We start from the raw sequence: 27,979 nt of genomic DNA, 5'->3' as shown, positions 1-27,979 counted from the left end.
AACATGTCTAAACTGAGAAGGCACCTCCCTCTCAAACATTCCCTCAGTACCTACACTTTTACTTCAGTCATGCCCAGAACTGCCCTTATTTGGGCAACTTGGCATCTTACTTGCATCTAAGCCCAGACAGAAACCCAGACTGGGCTTAGATGCAAGCAAAGAGAATGCCTTGGACCCCTTAAAATACACCTACTGCACATCAGCAGAATAAGGTGCTTCCCAAAATAAGCTTTCCCAGGAGTAAGACAAATATGTTAACACACCTCAGAAAGGGAAAAATTTATTTTGGGTCTATCAAGTGTTGGATTACTTCTAGCCGTCAAGGCTGTTGTGAAATGTTTTATGGTAGCAGTGCTTCCATGTAAAAAGGAAATCACTCCTAGCTAGAGGTTGTGAGGAGGAAGGAATGTGAAGGGATCTCACCATTTCTCCTGGTATAACTCCTTTGATATAAGGAACAAACAGGCCAAATAACAAATGCATACATAAAAGTGCAGCCCTATACATAGTGGTAGTGAGGGGCACCCATCTCAGCAGAAAAGTCTCGGTGACTTATAATTTAAAATACAGAAATCCTCCAGAGGCAGGACACAGGATGACCACTGTCTGCAAATAATGGAATGAGTGAAACAGTGGCCTGCATGTTAAACCTGTCCCAGTGCTTGTTACCATGAAGCAGGTGATGACAGTAGCATTGCTGATAGCAGCTCAGTATCTGCAGTTCTGTCAGCTCAGGCTTTCATCCAGCAAAACATCCAAAAATGCACATAAAACAAGGCAGTTAAGCAGTTGAACAGAAGACACTAAAAAAAATGCAATGATCTTCCTCTTCTAAGCTTCAGGTTCTTAAATGCTCTACATAAGGCAGGCTGCTTGCTGATAGTGTCTGGTGTCTTGACACCCTCTCTGCTGTTGAAACTATACATAAAGAATACAGGTTCCCAGGACTGATTCTGATCTCGCTGACATTGGAATATATCAGAAGTATTGCTAATACCATAATAGGAATAATTACACAAGCTTGGAAAAAAAATGGGGGGGAGGAGTAAGGAGTGGAAGGAGGAGAGGGAGTGTTTGATACCACACAAAGACACTCAGTGAGCAGTCACGCACATTCAGTTCAGTTTCGTGACTCATTTTCTGACAGTTTTTTGAGGAATTTTGACCAATCAGGTTTCTTTTTTTTTTCTTTTTTGTTTTTTTTCCTTGCACTGTTTCCTACCATTACCAAAACCTTTCCTCTGATCAGAATGGAAAGAACAGCTCATAATTTGCACACACTTTGCTCCATGTTTAGAGTGAGTTCTCAATTAAGGTAATCCAGAAGTTTGAAAGTTCAGTTAAAGCAAGACATTGGAGCTATAAGAACTTGTTAAAATCAGGTGTGACATGCCTAAAGCTGGTGTGATGAAGGACGAAAGGCAGTGAGATGGCCAGCCAAGGTAGTAGGTAGTCCTGTTCAACAGCTGACCTGGGCTTCAAAAGACACAGCAAAGCTCAATGAGGAGACAGTTTGGGTGGCATTTTCAAGGCCAGCCTGTGTGTCTATAACCCTTGTCAATTTTAGGCCACCCCTGGATAATCCATTCACAATAGCTAAGAAGAGGATCAGAACCTTTGTACTTTCAGAAGATTCCTGCAAGCCTTTCGCAGGTCCTTTCCTGCTGAGCTAAACCCTTCTTCTGTACGCAATGGGAGCTCCTTGCAGAACTCCCACACACATCAGTGCTGAGCCCCTGGCTATTAAATTTGATTGCATTTCCCATACAGCAGTGCTGGAGGCAATGGGCCACAGTTCTACCCCTGTCCATCTCTGCAGAAGTCACTTCCTCACCCTTACAACTTAGTAGTACCCATGGCATTTTCTCTGTAGGCTGTTGTCTTGGTATTCAAGCTGAGGTGAGCACTGCTAAGTTTCCCTAGATGTGATGGCTCATTTGAGTTTGTGTGCAGCCTATTCCGGAATTCGCCTCACAAAGTTTATAAATTCCACCAGCTTCCAATATTCTTCTAGCCGCAGCAGTGTTGTGTGATTCAGAAATTGCTTTTAAAGGGGACTGTGGTTCTGCAGAAACCATTTCAGGGCCAATTCAGCATTTCAAATTAACAAATATATCTTTACTTTTATTTTAGTCACATTAAGAAAAGCAGTAATAGTGAACGATGGATCAAAATGTTCTGATTCATGTGTAGGGTACTGACTAATTGCAAAACTTTCCTAAGTATAGAAACAAACAACTGTCTTGTGGGGTTTTTTTCAGATGGGTTGAAAAATTGCAGAGACTAAATCATTCAATATATCCATTTGACTGCGTACACATTCAGATGCTAGGACAGATGAAGATACTTCAGTGATGGCCTCAGTGAATTATTGCATCAATAAAAAAAAAAGAGGTATTTTTAAAAATTACAACTAACTTGGAAAATTGGAAAACATCCACCCAAAGCATTTATTCTAAAGTTTATGAGCAATATAAACTCTTCAAGAAAGTTCATTGCTAACTCATGACCATATCAGTAATACATGTGCATGTGGACTGCATTTTCAACAGGTGCAGTTATTTACATCTGTGAAGCCTACATCCATCTTAGCCACTGGCTTTTTCGAGGTCATTTCTCTGTTGAATTGCCAAAGCCAAATACACGACACTTAAGCATTTTCTACTTCTGTTGCTGCAATTCTTTGCTCAGTGGCAGAACACTAAGGTCACTATTTTTCTTTTAATGTTATAAATCTTTCGTCATCGTCCCATTTCCTAACAGAAAAATGATGGCTGCAAACACCAAAAAAAGAAAACTAAGGCAAAATATAATACATAGTTTATAGATATATAGTGCCAACATGAGCCATCTTGAATGCAATGATGAATCCTTATAGCTTTTGCACCAACATATGTCCCTTAGTTTACAAAGGAATTCGAGAATAGAGTGTAGCAAAAAGTCAGTGTCCCACTGCTCCTCTTTAAATCTTAATCCCAGTGGTTAATACTCATGGCAGATATGCATGGGTCAGTCTCCTCCCGGGAAAAAATATAACACAGCTGAAGTGCAGAACTGTTAAATATTTGCATGGTTTTGAAATGAACCAGTTGGGAAAAATCACTTTTTCTTCACCCCAAGGGTGTCCAAGTTTCCACAATTGTTCCCGGGCAGCGATGACTATATGTAAACTACTGTCAATGCCGGGAGGGGGGCGGAGGGAGCCCTACAAACTCCTTGCTCGCTCTGAATGTGGAATACCACTGAAGTTTTCCATCCCCTCATTGCTCCCTCGTCTCCATCTCGTCTTTGCCCCCCTCCTTCCTGGTCCTGTCCATGCTGGTGTCCGTGCCCGCGTCCGTGTCTTGTCCCTGTGCCCGCGCGACGCGGCCCAAGCATCCGGCACGGGTCCGCCAGCTCCCAGGTTGCCGGGGCAGGGCTGCTTTCCCCTCCCACCCCCGGCGGCTCCCCGCCGCCTTGCGATATGCCGGGCCCTACCGCGGCTTGTCATCCACCCCAGGCAGAGGCAGGGAGCAGCCCCTGGCAGGTAGCCAGCCGTCTCCCTGGCAGCTACCTCCGCCTGGCCGGCAACTCAGCAGAGCGGGATCCTCCTGCCTCCGGTCCTACACGTTATAGCGCAGAGAAACCCGCTGCAGAGCAGCCAGCCAGCCCGGGACAGCATGTCCGGTACCAAATACGTAGACTCTGAGGTAGGACCGCCTAGGAGCGACGGATCCGCGACACTGCCAGCTCCTCGCCGGCTGCCCTGCTGCCCGCCGCGGGGTACCTGCAGCGTCTCGGCCCCCCTGAGCTCCACGTACGCTGCAGCTCCCGCAGAGGGGCGCGGGAACCCGGCGGCCGGTGCCCAGCGGGGAGGGAGGACAACCGGGCACCTGCGGGCAGGGACAGCGGGGCAGGGGGACCCGAGGGGTTCGCCCACGCGGCCGGCCGAGGGAGCCGAGGGGACTGTGGCAGATGCCGTACGGTGAGGGCGATGTATGAGAGGGGCTACGGCGGGGGCGCCGGCTTGAAGAGGGAGAGGTGATGGCCGTGCTGGCAGGGCAGTATAGTGAGGACAGTATAGTGAGGGCAGTATAGTGAGGGCAGTATAGTGAGGACAGTACGGTAAGGGCAGTATAGTGAGGACAGTACGGTGAGGGCAGTATAGTGAGGACAGTACGGTGAGGGCAGTATAGTGAGAGCAGTACAGTGAGGGCAGTACGGTGAGGGCAGTATAGTGAGGACAGTACGGTGAGGGCGTGGAGGTGGGATGATAAGGGCACCGCGCTCCGGTCCGCTCTGCGGGGGCAGCGTGGGGAGGGCAGCGTGGGGAGGGTCCTTTGCAGGCACCCCGGCCGCTCGTCGCACTGCCCGTTGATGGACGCGGCTGCTCCCTCCCCGCTCAGTGCCGGCCGCGCTCCGCGCTGGGGCGGTGCCGCGGGGTGCGGAGCGGGGCAGGGCAGGGCAGGGCAGGGCGCCGGCGGTGCGGGGCGCGGGGCCGGGGCCGCCTGGCGGCGGGAGCGGGAGGCAGCGCCGCGCTGGTACCGCGGGGGTGTGGTGCGCACCCCGCGGCCGCGGTTATATAGCCGGGAGAGAGCCGCCCCGCAGCGACGACCCCGCTGCTCCCGCACCCCGCGGCACCCAGGGCCACCTCCCGCAGCCCGCCCTCCGGCGTGGCCCTGCCCTGCCCGGCCCTGCCCTCCTGGGCTCTTCTCGGCTGTCCCCTCCCGCCCGCTCTCCCTCTCCCTCTCCGCAGGGCTTTCTATACACGGCGCCCGTCAGGGAGCAGGGCAACATCTACAAGCCCAACAACAAGATGATGGCAGATGAACTGAGCGAAAAGGCAGTGCACGACGTGCACACCAAAGAGATAGACCTGGTCAACAGAGACCCCAAGCACCTCAACGACGACGTGGTCAAGGTGAGGGGGTCGAGGGGGGGGACGGGTAGAGGGGCGATGCGGGGCACAGTACGCGGGCACAGACGGGGCGACAGTAGTTCGCGAACCGCTTCCCTTCACCTGCTGCGTGCGGGGAAGCCGGGAGGGTGTGTGGGGGGATGTCGTATGTTTTTTCTGTAAAGTAAAGGATAGCGCGCAGGAGGAGGCGGGCAGCGGGCCAGGGCAGCCCGCTGGAGCTGCTTGCAGCGCGGCAGGGTCGCATCCTCTCGCGGGCTGTCCCCGGGAAGCAGTCTCCGGGAGCTGTGTGCCCGCAGGTCGGCTCTGCAGCCGGGATGTCCCGTCCGGGACCGGCGGAAAATTAAGTTGTGACCTTATGGAGCAGCAGTAGAGAGATTTTCCTTCCCCTGCGGGCACGTATAGAGGCAGGGAGGTGGCACCAGCCGTGCAGCCCGAGCTGCTGCGCTGCTGGGCACGGCCTGCGGCACAGATCACACTCCCTGAGCCAAGGGGGTGCAAGATGGGAGGTACCGGTGGTCGTTGGGAATGTGTCCTTGGTTTGTTTTGTTTCCTTGGTGTTTTTCTTTCCCTCAAGAAGTGATAAATGGAAGCAAGCTAAGCAAAATCTGATGGTGCCCTTGTCTAAGACATTTTTGGGTCTTAAATCAGTTTGAGTTCTTAAATCAGAGTTCCACTGTTTTGACAAATTAGGGTTGATGGAGGTTTTAGCTTGAATTCACTTTGGTCAGAAAAAACAGGTATATTTTCTCTTAGCAGAGAAATTTCATGCTATGCATGTGAAAACTGTGGATGCTGTCATCGAGTTTGTCAGAACCTAGGAAAAAATAGGAGCTGCCCAGTCACAGTGGGTGACTAACTGGCTTATTTAGTGTCCAGCAGTCAGTGTGTGCAGTTCATGACGCTTGTTAACCAGGAAGACCTATTATTGAAAGAGAGAAATATTGCATTGTTTCCAGAGAACCAAAAGCTTGTATTCTAGTTCCTGAACACATGTCAGTAAAATGATTCATGCTATGTACAGACAATATAGCAAGGTCCTGAGATACCTCAAATTCCACCGACTTCAACACAATTTCAAGGTGCTGAATATGACTATCATGCTGGATCAGTGCTAAGAATTATCCCTCAGAGCAGACTATATCTTTAAGGAGCCATTGTCAGCTTTGTGATTGAGAAAGAAAAGCCATGAAGTTTTTATTTGTTTAGAAAAAAATCATCTGTCTACCAGTGGTCCAAAATTTCCATTAAAATGGTTGATTTTAGAGAGGAGCAAGCTGTTCATTTGTCTTCTACCCGTGGAGGAGCAGCTGAGGAGACAGGGAATGCAAGAGCTGAAGAACTGCATTGTGGCTTATTGCGTACAGCAACAGAAGAAGTCCCCAAAGCAACCAAACCTTCCGAGGATGAGTCACAGCCCCCAAGCAAGTCAGAATCCGGGTGTCCACAAACTTAACTAGGGAAAGAAAGATCCTGCTGGGAAAAGAGGGAGACCACTGATGGAAAAAACTCCTAATGGACTTAAAAGAAGCTGAAATGTACAAAGCCTATCCTGCCCTGTCTGCCTCCCACAGGGGCAATGATTAAGAAAGTTTGTGATGTCCAATCATCTAAAAGAAAGTTGAAAAACAGGAATTACAAGAATGGAAAAACCAAGCTTTTCAGTTTGTTATTTTGAAATAATCATGGACCAGCATATTAATTGAAAAACATCTAGAATGTCAGTACTGCCTCAGTGTCAGCAAGTGAGCTCCTGGTAGTGCACATACTCACCTCAAGACACAATAATACACCAAAATAAATTTGATGTTAACCAGACAGGATCCATTTTGCATCATAAAACCAGCGGTGTTTGTAAAAAATGTGGGCGTTGTAAAACAACACCTTTCTGTCTTGCTGCAAGGATAAATAAGAATTGCCTTTATTTTTATAAATGTTTCATAGTCCAACGTGAAAAGCAGAGAGGAATTTTGGCACAAATTGAGTTTATTTGAACAACACTTTCAAGTTCAGCCTATTAGGCATAGCAATAAAGTTCAGATCCAGTGCCTGGGGGACAGGCTCTGACTGGAGTGAAGATACAGATTCAGTTCCTGCCTCAGACATCAGTATGTGGTCCCCTTTTGTCACACATCTGCTTTTCTTACTTCAGCTGTAAATCGTCCAGGCATAGTGCAAAACATACACTTGTGTAACAGGAGTCCCCAGTCTGAGTTGACTACTGAAAGTCAGAGAAAAAAAAACCTGTCCAGGAGTGCTGTAAAGCCAGAAATATGGTTCAGGCTTAGCTCAGTTTTATTTAGAGCTGTTGCATTTTTCTAGATTCAGAACCTTCTGCTTTTTACCCAGTGTTTAACGCATTTCTTGCCACTTGACTATGAGGCACAATAGCATGGAAACTGGGGACAAACCAGTCAGCCATGAAATAGAAATGATGAGACAGAGAACGAGGAATCTGCTCCGTAAGCAGCTCTCTAAAAGGCCTCAGTGTTGTCTGCATTCAAATACTTCCCATAGCACATTTTAAAAATAACCCTTGCTTGTGAGAAGCAGGAGACATGTTGCCTTGATGTGCAACACAAAGCATCTGCATAGCTTCCTTGCAGCAGATACACAGTATGGGCAGCAATAGGGTAGGGGATCCACGCAAGAACTAGACCCATGGGGCAGCTTTATACCAAAGTTATTAGTGACCTTGGCTTTGCTCTCAGTTTATCTTCTGATTACCTACCAAGTGGAAGCTAAGTGCTGGGAGGTTTATGGAAAAGTGGGCAAAACAGCAGGATTTCTGTTCAGAGAGGGATGGAAGTGAGGCCTTACTGAGCCTGAGGTCCGCAGGCAGTGGAGTTGGCAGCTCTGTGCTGGAGGAAGCACAATCTAGTAAAATCACCAGAATTTCCTTCCTGTTCCAATTCCTTCAGTAGAGAGCAGAAAGGAAGGAGTTTCTTCCTCATACAACTGCCCTCGTGCGTCACCTTGTCAGGGATAACGTGCAACAGTGCTCCCATTCCTTGAGGTGCATGCTTGTGAAGATGGCTGGTCATACAGGAGGCAAAGAGGAACAGCCTCTGTGCACTTGGGACCTCTCCAGAAATCATTCTGGTGATTATACAGCTATTCTGCCTCATAGTTGTTTCTATTTCATATGTCCTTCACTGGACAATTCTACTTTTGTACCTGTGTACCACAGTTTTCGTATCTGTGTGATGGGGAGCAACAAACAGGGTAGAAAGCTGATAGTTTTTGTGGTTTTTTTCACTCATTCATTCATTCATTCCCCAATGACCAAGGACTCATATGAAGGTGCCTGAAGCTCCTGTTTCCCAGCACAATGTTTGTGTTTTCCAGAGTACAGCTAAATTACAGCCCTCCAACTCTTTGGAGTTCCAAGTTTCTCAAAGTATCTGTGGTCAAGTCTAAGTTTACTGAATTTGGAAGAAGCAGAGGAATGAGCTAGTTCTCCTGCAGCTTGCGCTTCTCGGTACTTCCTTGCCTCTTGCTCAGAATGGGGATGGACTTTTGCAGCACACCCTGCAAAGTCTACTCCTTTAGGACAAGTGAAGACCAAATGAAGTCACATCTGCAGCCAAGGGATGATTTTTTCCTGGGATGGTGTGCCAGGAGGAAAGGCCTGTGCCTGGTCTACCATCCCAAACATAATTACTGTTTTGTTTTAAAGTGGTGCCTCTCTGCTGTTTGTTGCATAGGAGTCCTTTTCTCTCTGGGGAAAAAAAAAAAAAAGAAAAATCCAGTCCTTGGCTACAAATATAAGGATGCAGAGCTTCTGTACCAAGCTTTAAACAGGGATGTATTTGTGCCTTCTACTTAAAGCTAATGGGGTTAAGGGCAACTCAACTCACTGCAAGCAAAAGTCTGGAGGTTTTTGTCAGATGTTGACAAATACCACAACACCCTTATGTAGGCATTAGGGAGGAAAGTATTGCTTAGACATTTTAAGGCCATTTACAGTTTCTGCCACTTTTAAATGAAAAAAAAAAAGAGGCTTTTTTAAAATTAGTTTGCCGTTTTACTTAATCCTTCATAATTATGGTCCATCCCTGTTGCCTCCACACCTCCTGGAAGGAAAGGCAGCACTGTGCCCTGCTTTTTATGAATGGGAGGACTGTCACTCTGATGTGACAACAGATGTCAAACTGAAAGAAGAGAGTTCTGCTCTTCAACATGGTAAAATAAGAGAAAAGCAGAGATAAGTCTAGTGCATTTTCTGAAACAAGGAATTAGGTGAAATTTAACGCAGACCCCTTTTCTTTGCTTTCAGGTATGGTTAAAAGTCATGAGCAAATAGGTGAACGTGTGAGTTTAAATACATCAATATAAATATATAAATAATATTATATATCTCGATACTTGCACATATATATGTATATATATGCATACATACGTATATAAATGTACAGATTTAAAAACATATAATGCATAAATATAAACATACGTTCCAATCCAAGCTTGTAATCTTGTCTAGCTGTTGGCAGTCATGGAAGCTAGATGCCTCTCGAGGCAGATTCCTGTCACAGAGTTTAGACCTAGCCATAGGACAGGATGAGGGCCCCTCTCAAGGGACATGTTTCTCTCCATTGATGATACATGTAGCTATGTAGCTCAGACATGGCATCTTACTTTTGCATAACTACAGATAAATGAAATTATTCTGAAACTTTGCATGGGGTTTAGATTTAAAAGGCAAGAATATCTGAATGTTTGACTTTGCTATCCACATGATACAATTCTGTTTCAAATATTTCTTCCAAGGCTAGTCTCAGAGTGAGAGATTGAAAACTCAAATCATTACGAATGCGAGTTTATATGAGGACTGAACAAGGTTTTAGAGTTCTGTAAAACAGTTTTCCTGCATGTTAATTAAGAGTTTCCAGACATGGAACTTCTGAATGTCCATAAGATTACAGATAATAATGGCATCTGTTCTAACAAAAGCTGCTTTCTCAAAAAAAATTTGCATTTAAGGTCATAGTATTATTAAAGCCTTATGTGTTGCCTTCTTGCTCAGCTTGATGAACATGACTCATAACTCCATAGGAAAATGTTGATTTGATGGCTGTGGGGACAGAGCCAACAATTCAGCATGGATGTTCCTTTTGTTAGACTTTATTGGGCACTATCTCAGATTCACAGGAGACAAATAGTTTTTGTTTCAAATAAATTTGACAGAATTTAAAATTCAATATGAATTCATTTTAGAATTTTTTAGCCTACTATATGGATAGAAATCACCATTTTCTATTGCAGAGAGTATGGATGTCTGAAACAAACAAGCAAACAAAAATTGAAATCCAAAATTCTCGAGGGGAAGGAGTGATAGATGTGAATAGCAGAGAGGTCTGCCATGGGGTCCCCTATAAGAATGTGATCTTTGTTGTATTTTAGGCAACAGAGAGAGAAAATACAAATGAACGATGATTCTGTAAAACTTCTGATCTCTGAAAAGCTGAAAAGACATACAGTTCTAAACCAATATAAGTTTATATTTATTTCCCACAGCTCTCAAATACCTTTGTGATAAACAGACAGTGGGATGAAATCTACATCAGTAAATGAGGTTTTTTTAGCTTTTTGATCCAGAACTACCATCTGTGTATCCCAGGCAAATGATAGTAAGAAAAACCATCTTGGGCTAAAAAGGACTTGTTATTGTGAAGATGAAAGAGAAGTTATGCCGTTTAATTTTGATTGACTTTTTTGGGGGGGGGGAGGAAGGTTTAGCTCTGTTAGTTTCTTTATATTTTACTTGCAGATTTCTTATGAAAATGTCTTCCAATATTTTCAAAACAAACTCTGAATTTTAGGCAGTATCATCCCTCTCAGAAATGTCATTGGGTTAGTATTCTAAAGGACAAATAGCTTCAGTACCATTATCTCCACTCTAATGAGCATATTAATTGGTAAACCTTGCGCCTGATTTTATTCAAGATGATAGTCAAGGAGCTGTGCTAGAGGTGTTAGTGGGGCTGTACAACACAGTCTTCTGTTTATCAGGCCCGTGCACTTTATTTTCAAATGAATGGGAACTGATAAATTCAGCTTCGTAGATAAGAAGCAAGAACATGCTCTCATGCTGAAGGTGAAAGCGCCACATTCCCTCTCCAGACTCCTGCTGTGCTGAATTTATACTCAGAGTTCCAAAGAAATCTAAGGGAGTCTCATAGACAGATTGCAACACTTCCTCTGTCAACTTTGAAATCCCTTCTAGAATTCAAAAAAATGCTACCAAAAAAAAAAACAAAAACCCAAACCGCCCAAATACCAAAAAAACCCCACAAACAAATAACAGTTTTCCTTCAAGATCAGATTAATATCTCCTGTTGACCTCAGCCATAAAGTCTCCTGGTGTTTTATGAAGTCTAAGTTCATATGTCTCTGTTCTAGTGCTGTTTATGACAAGACCAGATATATAGACTAATGATATCTTGATTTTTATGAAATACTTAAGAAACAGTTACTTAAACACTATTTAAGGATTAGTAACGTGAGATCTCCTCTAACAAAGACAACTTTCTAAAAAGAGAAATGAAGAGGCAAACGTTTTTTAAAGGAACAGAGAGGCAGCTGGGCATCACTGCACACTCATTGTCAGCAATAAGTGTATTCAGGTAGAAATGAGGAAAGAGGTGAGAACAAGATAGACAGATTTTCTAAAAAGAATTGTAGCGGTGCACATGGATGTGCTTATATACCTAGTTAAGAGCCTGCTCTCCTTAGACTGCCTTAAAAATGATAAAGAGAAGAAAGCATCTAAAGCATCCTTCAAAGGTGCCTGTCTCTCTAACACACTATTGAAGGGTCTAAGATCACTAGATTTCTATTTCCTGTTAGTGCCTAAATTTAAGAGGGATGAAGCTAGGGCAAATTCTAATGAGTTCTACTTAGCAGCAGTTTATTACCTTAACAGCAGGTCCGTAAACCTGCACTGAGAGCAATATAATATAAAATATTGCATTTACATATAAAATACATATAAAATGGAATACTGAAATATACCCTGAAATCTCTTTAGAGGGTACCTTTACTTTGATTAACATTTGTGGACTCTGGCTAACACCAGACCCCACTGGAATCAATAAAAATTTCGCATTATCTTTAGTGTAGTCAAAACTTCACCCTGGTGTTCATGTTGATGAATATATATCTTTGAACATAACAGATGGACAGAAGTGTGTGGATGTACATGCACACAGACATACCATAGTCCTTTGCTAAAATAGTTGCATCAAACAAGGAACTGCAGAACATGAATAGTAAAGCAAAGAAAGCTTATGAAGAGTTTCTCATTGGGAAAGATGAAATAACCTCCCATCAGGCCAGTATCCAGGGAGGAAAATAACCACTTTATTTTCTGACTGCTTACTCCAACAACATCAGTGTATTTTCCAAGGAACTGGCTGACACGATATCCCCACCTGCACAGGAAGTTTAGCTGTGTTTCAGAGGAGTGCAGATCTTGAAGCTACTAGTCTTTCCTTCTGCTGCACTATGTTGAGACAGGACAGACAAGTGCTTCAGGAAGAGATCTCTGCAGAACAGCTGGTTGCTACAATGCTGAGCCATTGGCATCGGCTGCATTTTTGTCTTGAGTACTTCCGCAGATTTTGATGATCCTGCCCATCAGATTAAACAAAGCCCATCCTCAGGTCTGTTCTGGTATGCAATCAGTAGCTCAGCACGGGCAGGGAGCAGCAGGTTGTTCTGTCAGTAATTAGTAGCAAAGTATTTTTTGGCTATTTTCATTGCTTTTCAGTTTGTGAAATGGTGATCTGCAGTCACAACTTTCTTTAAGTCATGTAATTCAAAATCTTTTGTAGTCCGTTTGAATATTCGTTGTGTCTGCAGCAAGGATCACTTTTAACCAGACTGGATTTCTTCTCTGGCTAGAAGAGTGTAGTCCTTCAAGTCTACTTTCCAACATGAATATTGTTTCACCTCTCCTATGAAGACATGTTGGGAGAGTTGGGCTTGTTCAGCTTGGAGAAGAGAAAGCTCAAGGAAGACCTTAAAGGAGCTTCCAGTGCCTGAAGAGGCCCTACGAGAAAGCTGGAGAGGGACTTCTTACAAGAGCATGTAGTGACAGGACAAGGGGGAGTGGCTGTAAACTAGAAGAGGGTAGATTTAGATTAGATTTTAGGAAGAAGTTCTTCCCTGTGAGGGTGATGAGTCTCTGGCACAGGTTGCCCAGAGAAGCTGGTAGAAGGATGGGAAGAACACTTCCCACCCCTGGAAGTGTTCAAGGCCAGGCTGAATGGAACTTTGAGAAACCTGGCCTAGTGGAAGGTGTCTCTGCCCATGTCAGGGGGTTGTAACTAGAAGATCCTTAAGGTCACTTCAAACCCTAATCATTCCATGACTCTATGAAGCCATGATGCTTCCTATGCACTTTCACTCAGGTTTAGTAGAAACAACATTACACACTTTTCCATCATTTTCTGATAAACTGTGGCAGTATTCAAGAAGACACCATCAGTGAATGTGGAAACATATTTCAAAGGGTCAAAGAAACATTTAGATGTTTAGCTCTTGTCACTGATTTAACAGAATGGATGTGAGCTTATTGACTAAGGTCTTTTATTCTGCTGTGATGCTTTTGTTCTCCAAGCACTGTAACTGGCAATTTTTAAGTTCCAAATGGTATGTAGCAGTGCAGAAACTAATAATGATCTCATACACTGCATTTTCTTATTTTTAATAACACACACCGTGGCCTTCTCCAAAGCTACTAGTGCTGCACCTGTCCTGAACGCCACCTTGCCAATGTGACTCATGCCTTTGAATGGCTTGTCAGCTTGTGATCTTGTATATGTTTTCTTCTGTTGAATGTTTATTTAAAGGACATTGAAAGCATCAGGAAATTTTACAAATTGCATTTATTACAGTGTTAAAAAAAAGAAAGAATGTCTGCTTTTTTGTCCATGTGTCTGTTTCAAGTCTCATAGGGACACAGTATAATATGGTGAAAAGTATTATACCTACAGTGAGGGAACAAACTGATTTAAAACAGCATGAGGTACACAGTACAGATATTTTCCATACTCTGTGCTAAAAATGTAAAGAAAACTAAGTTGGGACTCTTTTTAAAGTACATATACATTAATATGTATACTATGTAGACTATAGCCCTGGTCTGACAGAGCAGGCTGACATCAGTAAGACAGTTCACATTTTTCAGGTTGCATGTATATTTAAGTGGTTTGCCTGATGGGAGGTGTCAGTAGTCAGTCAAGAGAGATACAGTCAGGACCTGAGCATCCTTTCACTGACTCCTATGATGGCAGATACTGAAGATACTGATGGCACTAAAAGACACTGATGGCACTAAAAAATGCTGGCATCCTCAACACTTGTTTGGGCTCCTCCTCGGTGAAGTAGCTGTGGTACCTGTCTATGCAAATCACAGCACCGTAGCAACATACAGGCATGACACACAAAGATTTTAATAATGGTAGTTAAAATCACAGAAATCTACATTAGGTCATAGCTCCCAAAAAATGCTGATGGCATTAATAATATTTTTCTGGTAGCTCCAGCACAGTATTTTTTCTATGTAATAGACATTACGCACCTCAAAGAACAAACTTTTGAGGAGAAGCACAGCTAGGTAATTTGAGGTTGGCATTTAGTACACCTTTCCAGCCTGCTAGGTTTTGATACATAGGGACTAAAGTGGCAAGGTCAACTTTTTTCATATATAAGGCATATATTCTTGAGTCAGCTGGGTTTGTTGGGCTCTTTTTAAGCAAAAACAGTAACTTCACACTGCTAAGTTTTTAATTAATAATTTTTTCTTTAAACAGACTTTGAAAAAAAGGAAAACAAATTCCTCTAACCATTTCCCTTTCTTGTAAATAAATCTCTGAGAATCAAAGCAGGTTCCTTAATTTCCCGATAAGAGTTTAATAAACATATGCAGAGCAAAAGAAGCTGCAGTAATTCTCATAGCAGAATCAGACAAAGGCTTCAAGCAATGTAAAAACTGGCTTTACTGAACTGAATAGTAGGAAACAAAGAATAGCTGAAGTCAGGAAGTGTATTGTAGGCATGGAACAGGAGTTGATAGTGTTTAATAGTGTTTGGCTGAAACAGAAGGTTGTAGTGAGTTATTAGCATCCTTTAGAGAGTCAAAACAAATTTTCTTTACTTCTCTCCTTGTTGCAAGTGAACTTTCCTGTATTTTCATTAGCTTGGCAAATAGCTCAGCATGATTTCACAGCACAACTTTGGAGGAACAAACTGAATGCTGAACACGCAGTCTACTGAACTAGACCTGTGTCTAACCTGAGTATGCCTTTGCGTAAATTAAGCAGAGTTCTTCACAGATCTACATGCATGTGATGCTTTGGCAAAAGTGGCCTCAAGAGCAATACCCTATAAAAGTTACCTTATCCTTGCAAGCCAGTTAGATTAATTTCCAGAAATTAGAGTGCCCTTCTTCCCTAGGATCAGATTTCTGGCCACTTCTCTTTCTCCTGTCAGTCCTATTTTTACTTCACTTAGTTCAGTTGGACTCCCATTATCAGTCTGATGACATTCACCATCACTGGGTGATGCTGAACTAAAAACCAGAGGAAAGTAATAGGAGGGAGCAAGGAGTGAGTAATCTGAGTGATGTAAATGTAATCCATAGCAAGGCAAAATGCATCCAGTCACCTGTTGCTCCTGCTGCCTGTGGAGGACTGATCCCCAGGAGTTAAAAACAGGATCTTTCATGGGAGTGGTTCAGTGCAGGAAGAACCTGGGTGATATCTCAGTTCCTGCAGTATGAGGACTTATCTGTACAGTGTTTCCCAGCCAGTGAATCTGTATGTGATCTGTTAGCAGCTGAGAAGAAAAACCCAAATTACCTCAGTTCCTTGCCTATCTTTATTTAGACTGTACACTGCTGCAGCTAACTCTGAGTTTGGACAGCAGAAGTTCACGTTCCAGTCATACCTGGACTCTTTTGACATCTATATAATTTCATGACATTCTTATGGCTTACAGGGAGAACACAGTTTCATTTTAACATTATTCAGCTGAGAGCGTTTAGAGTTGCCAGGCTGTTTCTCTGTCTTTCCACATCCAAGTTTGGTTTGGCATCACCTCCCTTATTCAAACTGGAGCAATGTGGGATTTGAGGAATAATGAAATGGGAGAGATTACAGTAGTGAAACATCAGATATGGTTCCTACAGGACCATGTATTCAGCTTCTGTGCATTGGTAGAAACATTCTGAGAGCTGTTGAAATTGCTCCAAGAAAATAACCTCTTGACTATTATTGGTGGCATGAATACAACGCTATTATCATCTCACAGAGAGACTAATTCTTGAATATTTTTAGGACAACTGTGTATGATCTGAGCTGGGAAATCCTGGCCAAAGATATATCATATATGTTCTAATATTAGCGTCATCTCCTAGAATGAGGACAGGGCTGTCCATCTAATGCTATATGGCATTATTCTTCTGTCAGCTCCCCAGGATTAACTCCATGGACATTTTGGAGAACACAGCAAGCTAAAACATTAGTTACTGAGAATCACAGTTACAGAAAGTTTACTATTTGGTTTGAAAACCAATGAGTTTATTGGCTTCCATTTTTTAATGAAACATTCATTACAATGAATTATTTTGAAAGGAATCAAATAATGTGCCAGTTCTAAGAAACTGACATTAATCTATGGCTTCTTTTTGCATGCCAAAAATATGCTTTGCTGATAGAAATAGGTCCCACTTAGCTAGATTAAAGATGTAAGGGCTGATGGAGCTCAGGGCTACCTTGCCTTCCTGCTGAGATTTAGTATTTCCCTTGTCAGACAGGTGAAAAAATACAAGACGGACTACACAACTGATCTGAACAAAAAGACTTTAAGCTTGGCCTTGAATAACCCTCGATGTACTGAACTGCTGTGTGATGGCTGTGTGCACAAACTGGATCTGCCAAGAATCACAGCATCAACTGATGGGAAGCTTGCAATACATGGCCAGAAGTTTTAGAATAAGAGGGCTGAACCATGTAGTCTTCCCGTAGTAGCATTTTTTGAGAAGCAAATTTTTTTTGCTGTTATCATCTTGGGGTTTGCCATCATCTGCATATTTTTGTTACCTGATTTCAAGGCAAGCATTGATGATAAGCCAAGAACACACATTCACTTTGAAAATGAGCTAACATGGGATATGGACTACAGTGAAAAGTTTGTTTTTGAATAGCTGCAGAAACAGATACTATAAGCATGCTTGATTGTGTATTCTAGAACAAAAATACACTTGCTCCATAAACTCAGACATATGTTTCGCAACATGTACGCTCAGTAGAACGAGACTGATTTCAGTGACCAATATATAGACCTTGAAATCATCTTTTGTCAGAGCAGGAACATGTATCAGACAATTAGCTGCCATCATCAGTAAATATTTTTATTTACTTCTTAATGTATACATCTACAACCTTTTCTTCTTTCTTTCATAATGCAATCCTAAAATTCTGTGATTGATACAAGGTTATCTGATTGTTTCATTTGGCAAAAAGATCACAATACATCCAGGAAAGCTCCTTGCTCTGTCATACCAGAATGCATCTAACTTTTAAGGACTGATTCATGTTACTATTTTATGGCCAATGTACTTTATAAAGCTAATATTTTGTCAGTTGTTTAGTCCCCAAACATAAACTCTTATATCTAATAACCCCACAATGAAAATAGAACATATTGTTGTCTGTGGTGCCTTCCCCAGAATCAGTTATTTCCACCAGAGCTTCAGTCTCACTCTCACTGAAATTGCAGGCCTCAAATAATCTCAGATTTCCTGTCTTCACTGAGCAATGAATGTAGTGTACATTTTATACTGTCTTTAGGCACTGATTTAAAGGAAACTGCTTTCTAAGTTTTGTACCAAGAATTCATGTGCATGACCTACAGAAGTAGAGGTTATTACATACATGCAGAACTATTGCAGAAGAAAATGGTGATTCAAATTGGCTTTTCTCATTTTGTAATTATCATTTAAAATTATGCTGTTCAGTTTCAGAAAGGCCAGACAGACCATTGGCTCTGCACGCCTTCACAGACAAGTGTGCAGTGATGAGGTGTGTTCCTTGGGTACTCTGCCAATGCAGTCTGCCATTGGTTTCTGTGGAGATAGAATTTCAATCCAAATGCTGCTGTTAGGTGTGATGGTGATGATGATGATGAATTCCCAACCCAAAGAATCATAGATCACTTTCAGATCACTAGAGCCTAGTTCAGACTAGCAGATAAAGAGGAGGTTTGTAGTTTGTGTTATGTGATGTCTAGGGAAAAGCACTGGTAGAGGGTGATGTTTAGGCCATGAATTGAGCCAGCTTGATGTTAGGCATTCAAAACATTTCATACAACAGCTGATTCAGAGATTTCCTCCCCCAGTCTTCCAAGCCCTTCAAGTAAATTGAGCCTAGACTGTGCAGTTTTGCTTTGGAAATTTATGTTTACAAAACTGGGAAGTCCAGTGGCTTTATAGTATTTTTACTTTGTCAGTAACTTTTGTTGGAGTTCATTAAAGTTTCGACAGGAGAGAGGAAGGAATTCTTTCCAATTATTTATGTATACTTCAGATTAAAAGAAGTGATTGTGAGCCTTTTACCACATATATGCAAAGCTTAATCTGAGCATATATATGTTCACCTCCTTCCAGCATGCTGAGGTACTGCTGCTTGATTTTCTGAGACCACTAGCCACTATCATGCTTACCAAGCTTCTGTAAATCTTCACCTACAGCAGCATTATACTCTAACTTTGGAATCCAGTCCAAGGAGTATAATTTCTTTTTTTTCTTTCACCTGATTTAGATAGTCATTTAGTTTCATGCAGAGGAATAGTATTGTGATGTTCTCTTTCCTGTTGAATGCGCTACCTATACTATTAGTTATGCTAGCTAAATTAAATATCCTGTATTGTGGGTTATATCAAACATGTTTGTGTGACATGGAGCTGAACTATCATTGCAATTCTCCTAATTTTCTAATAGAAATGTTATGACAATTAAGTTTCATGAATTTCAACAGAGAGTGGTAAAATAGGCCTGTTGGAATGTGGTGTTTCCTTAGGTGACATTTTGGACTATTTATGAATAGTCAAAACTATGAAATGTGTGGAAAAGTGTGTTCCTTATAAATATTAATATGTTAGCTTGGCCATGTCTTTCATGAGCAGGGTGTTATGACATAAACAGGGTAGGTTAGAAAAAAAAAAACCCAGCTATAATGTGAAGAGCCTTCTTATGTTCAGGAAGATGAAAGAGCTCCTTAACCCTTTCAGACTAAGGAGCACCTCCACCTGATGCAGCTCTAAATCCAGCATTTTATTTTTCAGTCCACTAAGAACTTTCAATACCTGCTTTAAAGTACATATTTAAAATAGCTAGCCTCACTATTTATTCACTGTCAAAATTCAGCAATTGCTATACAAAGAAGGATGGGAAAATTTAGACAAATAAAACATGTTTTATTGATACATGCTTGAGGTGTATAAAAAGTCAAAGTAGTGACTGCATTTACTCCATTTGTAAAGATGAGAAACAGTTAAGTTAGACAAACAAAAGCACAATGATTCTGTTCACCTGATTTGTCCCTTAAGTAGACTTTAAGGGCACTGCACACTCTTAGGACTGTAGGAGATGAGGAAAATATATGCAGTTTTGTGGACATCTCCACCTAAGAAGTTAGATGTCTAATCACTAAGGCTCCCTGGTGATCTCCAGAAAAAGATAGTTATTCAGAGATTCATGGTTTAAATTGATGTGTTAAGATGGTTTGAATCATGTAGGAATGTAGGAAGTACACGCTTCAGTGTTTTGTTGCATGGGACCATTGTTCTCCAGGAAAGGTGCTTCTGGAATCCACCCTTGATACAAACATCTGACTGACCTGACTTTGTGTTCTTTGCTGCAGATTGATTTTGAAGATGTCATTGCTGAGCCAGAGGGAACGCACAGCTTTGATGGGATTTGGAAGGCCAGTTTTACCACCTTCACTGTAACAAAATACTGGTTTTATCGTTTACTGTCAGCAATCTTTGGCATTCCTATGGCTCTCGTCTGGGGCATCTACTTTGCCATTTTGTCATTCCTGCACATCTGGGCAGTGGTGCCATGCATAAGGAGCTACCTGATTGAAATCCAGTGCATTAGCCGCGTTTACTCGATCTGCATCCACACGTTCTGCGACCCAATGTTTGAGGCCATAGGCAAAATGTTCAGCAGCATCCGAGCCACAGTACGGAAAGAGATTTGAAGGACATTTCAAGGAGAGCCATCAGCCTAGGAAGAGGGCAGGGGTTTTGTGTTGTTTGTAGTGTTTTGATGCCAGTTTCGTGTTTCCCAAAGCAACATACAGCAACTGGTGGTGGATATACTGGCCCAAAACAAAGAATCACTTACTCAGTTTCTTTTTCTACTGTTTATTCTTACTGGACTACTTCTTGCTTCTTTTTTTTTCCCCTCCCTTCAGTCTGCATTTCAAACTAACCTTAAATGGCTGTTCTTCCATGCCAGCTGTATATCATTTTGTTGGCTGTTCAATTCAGAGACTGAAGTGTTGTTGGATGCCTTTCTATCTCACCCTTCATTCCTTGTGAGATAAATCCACAGTGATACTAAAGAACGACAAAAATGCTTTCCAACACTATAAAGCCATTCATTTTATTGTGGCCAAAGAGCACAGAGCTATTGCAGCAGAATGAACGTGACCAGCTGGCAGGTTTTAGCAGAATGTTCTTTTTCAATTGGATTGTCAGTTGACTGCAGCTATTTACAGTCATGGTCAGATATGGTGCACTATGAATTAACTAGTTAAGTAAACAAATTACTGAACTAATATATTTCTCAAATCCCTGACAATTTGTCAGGTTGGACATATTGACACATGAAAGCTTTTCACATGCTTGAAAAGCCTCAGACAGTGCCTTTCTGTCTCATCACTTTGCATCCAGTAATTTCTCAACCTTTGTTAGGATTGCAGAAACAAACTGCAGATGAGAACTAAAGCTGGTCATTATGGAAACATTTTCATGACTGTGACTTACCACACATCCTTCAGCAAGCATTTAGGTGCTTATGTCGTAGGCTTCTGCGGTTTTTTGCAAAGTATTCATACAAATACGTATCGTAGACTTGCCAGAGATAACCCCAAGTTACAAGAAAAATGAAGGTGTTCCAAACACAAGCCACATGAAGCCAAGGAGGAGCTTCCCGTGAGAGAAACTTCTCTATCAGCTGTCAAAACTTCCCTGTCAGCAGAAGTCAGCAGGCCACTAGCACACAGATTGTTTTCAGGATGCTTTGCTGAGTCTAAACTAATCCATCACAAGAGATGGTTTAGAAACTTCACATTTGAGGTTTGGTTTGTTCATTTTTAGCTGAGCTGCAAAATCAGGAAGTCTTAAACAGAGGGTGTTGTGTGAAACTACGGTGTTGCAAAGTACAAGGCCCAGAAAGCAAAGCCTTTGCAACATGTTCTGATGCTGTGACCTGCAAGAGCTTTTTGCCCTCGTGATAGTACTGTGTTCAGATATGCTCTCTGCATCCTCATAAGGTTTGCGTGAAGCATTTGCAGAAGTATTTGTGAGGCTAATCAGCTTTATTGTAAACCAAGCTGGAGCCTGAGCCTGCTCCACTTGGAATCTCCAGCAAACCAGTTCTTGACCTTGGAGAGTGCATGCCCTTGGGATGAGCATGGAGCTGTCTGGTACACCTACAGCTTTTATATTTAGCGCTGATATTTCACGTATTGCTTTACCTAACACAGAAGTGCCTTCAGTTCAATTTCTTTAGGAAATGCTGCATTTTTTTAAGGGGGGAGGGAGGGAACCGGGTGCACAAAAAGAATTACAAAGCTATTAACTACTATTGTTTGCATTTAAAACAGACACTGGTATGGATATAGTTTTATGTTTTTCTATGTACATAATGAAGAGTGTACTATTATAGATTTTTTCACTATTAAAAACAAGCGAGATTGTAAACAAGAAATATTTTTTCTTTTTATGAGGAAAATCACTCTGAAGAAAACCTTTTTGATTTACCATGTAAACTGTATATCCTGCAAGATGTCTGTTCACTTAGAGTTATTAGTCCCTAATCCAAATACATTGCTGATCCAAAACATTTATATTGTTATACGCTTACAGATATAACTGACACTTTTTTTAATTCTGCATGTACATTAAAGACTACAATAAAAAGATATTTAATGGTAGCTCCTGTCTGACTTCTTTTTCCTCGAAAGTCCTGTGGACAATCACATATTATTAGGAAGAAAAGCCCAGTATTTCTTGATAAAGAAGCAGAAAGCAATGTCATTTGTTTCTCAAGAAAGAATGCACAAAATCATCTTGATCTGTGGTTCAGGATCTGACTCAGAAAAGTTCTTCCCAGAAAAAAAAAAAAAAAAAGACTTTTTTTTCCCCAAGTAAATATTTTCTGCTACTAAATTAGTAGGCAGTAGGACTAGTGAATACAGTGTTGAACAAGGAGCCTAAGCTTGTTTAAATGCTTGGTGTTCCTCAGTTTTCCTACATTTTAAATTAGGATAATGATGCTTAGTTGTAGACAATTTTAATATCCAATAACCAGAATACCACAATACAAAGAGTTGTTTCTATTTCATTTTGTGTTAAAGGCTTTGGCCACCCAAAATTCTTTCCTGGATTGTCCTGATAATAGGCTCCTCAGTTAAAATCATTTAAAGCTTTCTTTTTCAGTCTGGTGAAAACAGTACTGCTCTTAATAAAAGCTCATTAGCCAAAGCATTTCACGTATGGAAATATGGGAATGACAGCTTTTATCCTGCTGTGTGTAGACTAACTTGTGACAGGTCAGTTCTTTTCTATGTGGCTATTGCACAATACTTTTCACTATTGAATCATAGAATAGTTAGGGTTGGAAAGGACCTTAAGATCATCAAGTTCCAGCCCCCCTGCCATGGGCAGGGACACCTTGCTGTAAACCATATCACCCAAGGCCTGGTCCAACCTGGTCTTGAACACTGCCAGGGATGGAGCATTCACAACCTCCCTGGGCAACCCATTCCAGTGCCTCACCACCCTAACAGGAAAGAATTTCCTCCTTATATCCAATCTAAACTTTCCCTGTTTAAGTTTGAACCCATTACCCCTTGTCCTACCACTACAGTCCCTAATGAAGCGTCCATCCCCAGCATCCCTATAGGCCCCCTTCAGATACTGGAATGATGCTATGAGGTCTCCACGCAGCCTTCTCTAGTACAAAAAAGTATTACATTTTGGCCTACAAATCTATTAATTGTATTTAAATGTTCAAATAGTAGGTACCAGCTCAAGGTAGTCTGACATACGTTTTCCAGTGGAAGAATGGTGTATTTAATGGCAATTAATAGTCCAGTGGTAGCAAGTAGTACTTTGGACTAAGTGAGAAAATTAAAAACATTTTAAAAGGTAAAAGAGAGGCTGAAATATGAAAATAAAGTAAATGAACCTTCAGTTTTCAAAAACAGTTTGCTTTTGCAAAGAGCCTGGTAGAATCAGAAGAGACACATCTATTCATCTTAGCCATTTATAATGTCACTTTTCCAAGACTCTTCTACAGAAAAGATGTGCAGATTCACCCTACAATTGCACCATCACTGGTGATTCACTGGGCAGCAATCACAGGGCAGTTCAGTGGGTGAACCTCACCATCCCATAGCAAGATCCAGGTTTGTCTACTAGAGGACTAGACACAAGCTGTTAGTGGCATCAGGGCATCTCCTGTCGTGGGTACTGTGGTGTAGACAGTCTTACATTGCTCAGTATGAAAGTTGGTGTCATAAGTGGCCTCAGGACCTGTGGATTCAGGTGGCCTCAACCACCACCTTTTCCTCCTACCAGAAAACTTTCATGGCTGTCATTGGTTACCTTTCTCATCCACTGGGTCACCAGTCCTTAAATTGTGCCATGTAGTTTTAGCTATTTTCCTTTGAATACCCTGAGACAATATATGGGGTAGCTGGACACTGCAATTAAAACCAGCTGGAGCATCCAAGCTGTGCGAAATGAGAGTGTGAACTGCTTGGTTGTGTGGTTGATCCTTCTGAACTTGATTGTTTAATCATAGAATAGAATCATAAAATCAGCTAGGTTGGAAAAGACCCTTAAGATCATCAAGTCCAGCCTTTAACCCAGGACTGCCAAGTCCACCACTAAACCATGTCACTAAGGGCCTTAGCTATGCAGTTTTTGAACACTCCCAGGGACACTGATTCCGCCATTTTCCTTAGAAGCCTGTTCCAATGCCCGATCACCCTTTTTCCTGATGTAAGAACTAACTAAATACAGATATTTTTAAAATATCTATATTTATTGGAATGCAGTTGCAATAACATATTATCTGACAGTGGGAAACATGATACAGATTATGCTATTTCTATCTTGCTTTCTTCTGCAGAATGCTTTATTAAAGTTTCAGTTGTATAGTACAACTAGAATATCCTGTTTTCAAGGTTCTTTATTATGGTCTTCTGAAGAAAGAGTGATAGAATGTTGCACATTTGATAACATGGCAATATATAAATGCACAGTATTCCCACTAAATTTGTAACTGATTTTACTGAGGATGGCAAAAGTGGGAAGAGACTGATTAGAGTAAATACAAGCCTGTGTCTTCTCTCATAGTCAGGGCGTATTTCAGTGTTAATTCAATCCACAAAAGGCCCTAGGCTCAACGCCAGTAGGTAATTTCCTTTTGTTCTGAGAGCCTATATTTACATAACCCTGCCAGTACCTGAATTTTCATGGCACATAATTGGCAGTAAAACTCACCGCAAGAGTGCCAGGTCACACCTACACAGCACTGGGAAGTACAAATAAGAGGTACCTCTGGCTTCCACTGTCTCCTGCAGGAACTGGAGATGGTAGCTATTCCCAGAGATCACTAACACGAGCTGGGAAATGATGCCTTTTTGAGGCTTCTAGTCTACCATCCCACTTCTTGAGATAGACTTAAACCCCTCACCCTGCACTCCTAGGTATAAACTCTATGCTGCTCACCACTCTATGCTAACAACTATGTCAGTGCAGAGGGAAATAAAGGTGTTACAGTCTCCAGTTGCAGCACTTCTAGAGGTGATTCTGTTTTCCAGCTTGAAACACTAGGAACCTAGCTTGAAGCTTGGTCTGTTTTCTTCAGACTGACAGCATCTATCAAGGGTTATTTTAGGACCCAGGGATTAACTTAAAACTAGCTGTCATAACTGCTACCTTCTCAGTTGATTGCATCTCTGAACCTCTATCTAAGATATGGAGTAAACCTACAGTGCATGTAGGCACTGACGGTCTTTTCCTGGCTAGTTATTCTGAGATACTAAATGCATTATACGAGAGGATCAGCTCAGAGGAAACTTTAAGGACCAAGGGATCGGTAGTTGTGTAACTTTTTGGCAGCTATCAGAATACAGGCGTTCATCTGTGACTATTACTCATCAAAACACTCAGCCTGCCGATCTCCCACAACCAGAGCTCCAGATGCAGCTTGCCAGATGTACACATTGCCAGAAATCATACCGGCAGAAAATCCCAAGTGAAAAATGTGACATGGAAACTGACTACTTGGTGCTAAGAGAAAAAACAAAATGAAGAACATCATCAGAAGGAGCAGGTATATTCTACAGAGAGAGCAAGGGGATGAGGGAATCTCAGGGGTCTGCTTTCATACTCGAGGAATGAGAAGCTGTCCACAGCAGGTGTATTTCCATCTGGAAGTGACAGAAGGAGATTTTTGAAAGGAAAAAAAGGAGAAGGGGGACTTTTCATACCTCTATTCAGTTCCTACCTGTAATATTTTGCAGGTCAATTCTGAACCAAAAGGGACTCATAGGGGAGAGCAAACATGAACAGTGCATTGATAGGTACCAGCAGAGCACAGCAATAACCAAGGCATTAATGTATCCTCAAGATGTGCAAATTAATACTTAAGTGTGACTTGCCTTGAAGTGGAATGACTGTAGATACGGTCACATAGAGCTGGCTTTAAATGTACACTGAGAAGCAGGCTGGGAAATAACTCCATGATGCCAGCATCAGCCTGACCCATGCATGGAAACTCTCTGCATGCAGTCCCAAAGCCCAACCCCAGGGTGGTGGTGGGCAATACTTAGCCTGTGTTCCCTGCAGTAAGTGCATGCTGCCTTTCCAGACTGTGCATTTTATAAATATGCTCTATCTCACTGACAGAAATCCTCTGCTGTAGTCTAGATTCCTCACAGGACAGTAAATATCCCAATAATAGGAACTGACAACTGAATAGAACATAGTTCTTTTAGGTTCAGAAGAGTGACTTTGACATTTATTCATATTTTGTCATCTCCTGACTTGTAATCTGGCTTGTACAGTATTTTATCTTTGCATTTCCTGGTGTGCAGACTCTGATTCAACTGTTACAGACATCTGTCAATTCAGCTGCCTTCTCCTAAGAAGAGCAGGTGGTATTAGTCCCTGTTAGACAATAATTCAACTACATTTGGAAGCAGCTAAAATCCTGCCTGTTTCATCTGTGTTCAATTTCTGAAACAATCCAAAGAAGCCTGGGAACAAAGATGCTTAGAGACAAAAATCTGGAGCTGTTTTTGTCAGATTTTAGCAGGATTGGATCTTTCAGTCTGAATTTGAGTGTCTTTGGAGCATCAGTTATATAGTTAAAAAAAGATTTCTTTGTGTATCTCTAACAAGCATCCTTTGAGGAAGGCCACTGAAAATATAGATTTACTCCTCTAGGCTGTAGATTTGTCTGATCAAATACCAGTATTCAGCACAGACAGGTTAAAGCCAGCACTGCTCTTTAGGTTTTATTGCAGAGTTCTTAAAAATCTTGGACCTCTCCATATATCAGTTTACTTCTTCCTGGCTGAGAGACTAAAAATTCTACAGTTTCAACTATTGTGTTGGTGGATAGTAATTCAAAATAAGAAAAACAAACAAACAAAAAAACCCCACAAAACAAACAAACAACAACCCCCCCCAAAAAAAAACAACCAACAACCCACAACAAACCAAAAAACAAACTGAATTGTCAATGACCTGTTGAATCGTGAATTACTGAGACTGAAACACAAAGCCACCCCGTGGTAATGGAAACAAGAACTGGGCTTTAATGCAGAGGGATTCTTCATAGCACTAGCAAAAGCCTCCAGTGTGACCCCTCACCTTGAACACTGGGGGCATTGAACCCTGACTCTCTTGACAAGCAATATTTTTCATTCAGAAGATTAAGCCTGTAGAGAGACAAGGGGAAGGAAAATAAACCTGGAAAGAATTAACAATGCAGAATAAATCAGTTGCATTAGCAATGATTAAAGGTGCATGCTGTACTTCTTTGCCCTAAACGTTTTACTCAGTTTCACTGCCACAAACATGGTACTTGCTTCAGCTATTGCCTTTTGTGGTCATTACTGTCATTTTCAGCTAGCCCTTCTCCCTACCTTACCATCAGTGGTCACATCACCATGATATCCAGGAATCCCTTCATTTACGCAGACATGTTTCTAGATCATAGGGATGTTCAACAGCTTCAGCTCAAGGCATTTCTTTTCCTCCAAAGCCACCTCTGAATTAGCTAATTATAATGTCTGCAGAACTTTGGGGGTCTTAAAGCAAGTCCGTGCTCTGTTTCTATCCTGATCTCTGTTCCTCTCTGCTTCCATTTCAGCATGAGCTTCCAGCAGTTACGTAGATGACCCTGGATAGAAAACTTATGGAAATAAAGTCACTCCCTAGCTGCTCCTCTCCCTGTTTAATAATATTTCATTACCTTCTCTTAGGTAGATCTTGCGTTTGTTTTTGTCTCTGTTTACAAACAACAGCTAGAAACAAAAATCCCTTATTCCTTTTAAGAAAAACACATTTGAAGTGTAAAACACTACAAGCTAACCATTTTATTGCTCTCTGTTGAGTCCTAGTACAATGTTTCCAAATGCCCATCAGATAATGACCAATGTCATCAGATAATGACCAATGTATTAGATCCAGTTCTTCCAGTTCACGATGCTATTTGCTGTGGCCCCATGAACACCGAGTATGTCAAATGCAATTTTAAAATTGCTC

The 27,979-nt window shown here is 41.8% G+C and overlaps 1 protein-coding gene across 1 annotated transcript; it reads left to right on the top strand.

Annotated features, from left to right (window-relative positions):
• The first annotated feature begins 3,473 nt into the window (after nt 1-3,473).
• CAV1 (caveolin 1) lies at nt 3,474-21,923 on the top strand. Its single transcript, XM_061373036.1, has 3 exons — nt 3,474-3,689; nt 4,736-4,900; nt 19,822-21,923. Exons 1-3 carry the CDS (start codon nt 3,660-3,662, stop codon nt 20,161-20,163), a joined length of 537 nt encoding a protein of 178 aa, XP_061229020.1. The 5' UTR covers nt 3,474-3,659; the 3' UTR covers nt 20,164-21,923.
• Nucleotides 21,924-27,979: the final 6,056 nt, after the last annotated feature.

The sequence above is a fragment of the Neopsephotus bourkii genome, unplaced genomic scaffold (genome assembly GCF_033783945.1).
Source record: "Neopsephotus bourkii isolate Nb327-2 ecotype Australia unplaced genomic scaffold, CSIRO-AGI_Nbou_v1 NB_1624, whole genome shotgun sequence".
NCBI classification, from domain to species: Eukaryota; Metazoa; Chordata; class Aves; order Psittaciformes; family Psittacidae; genus Neopsephotus; species Neopsephotus bourkii.
The sequence above is the reverse complement of the archived record's forward strand: the minus strand, read 5'-3'. Positions and strand labels throughout refer to the sequence as shown.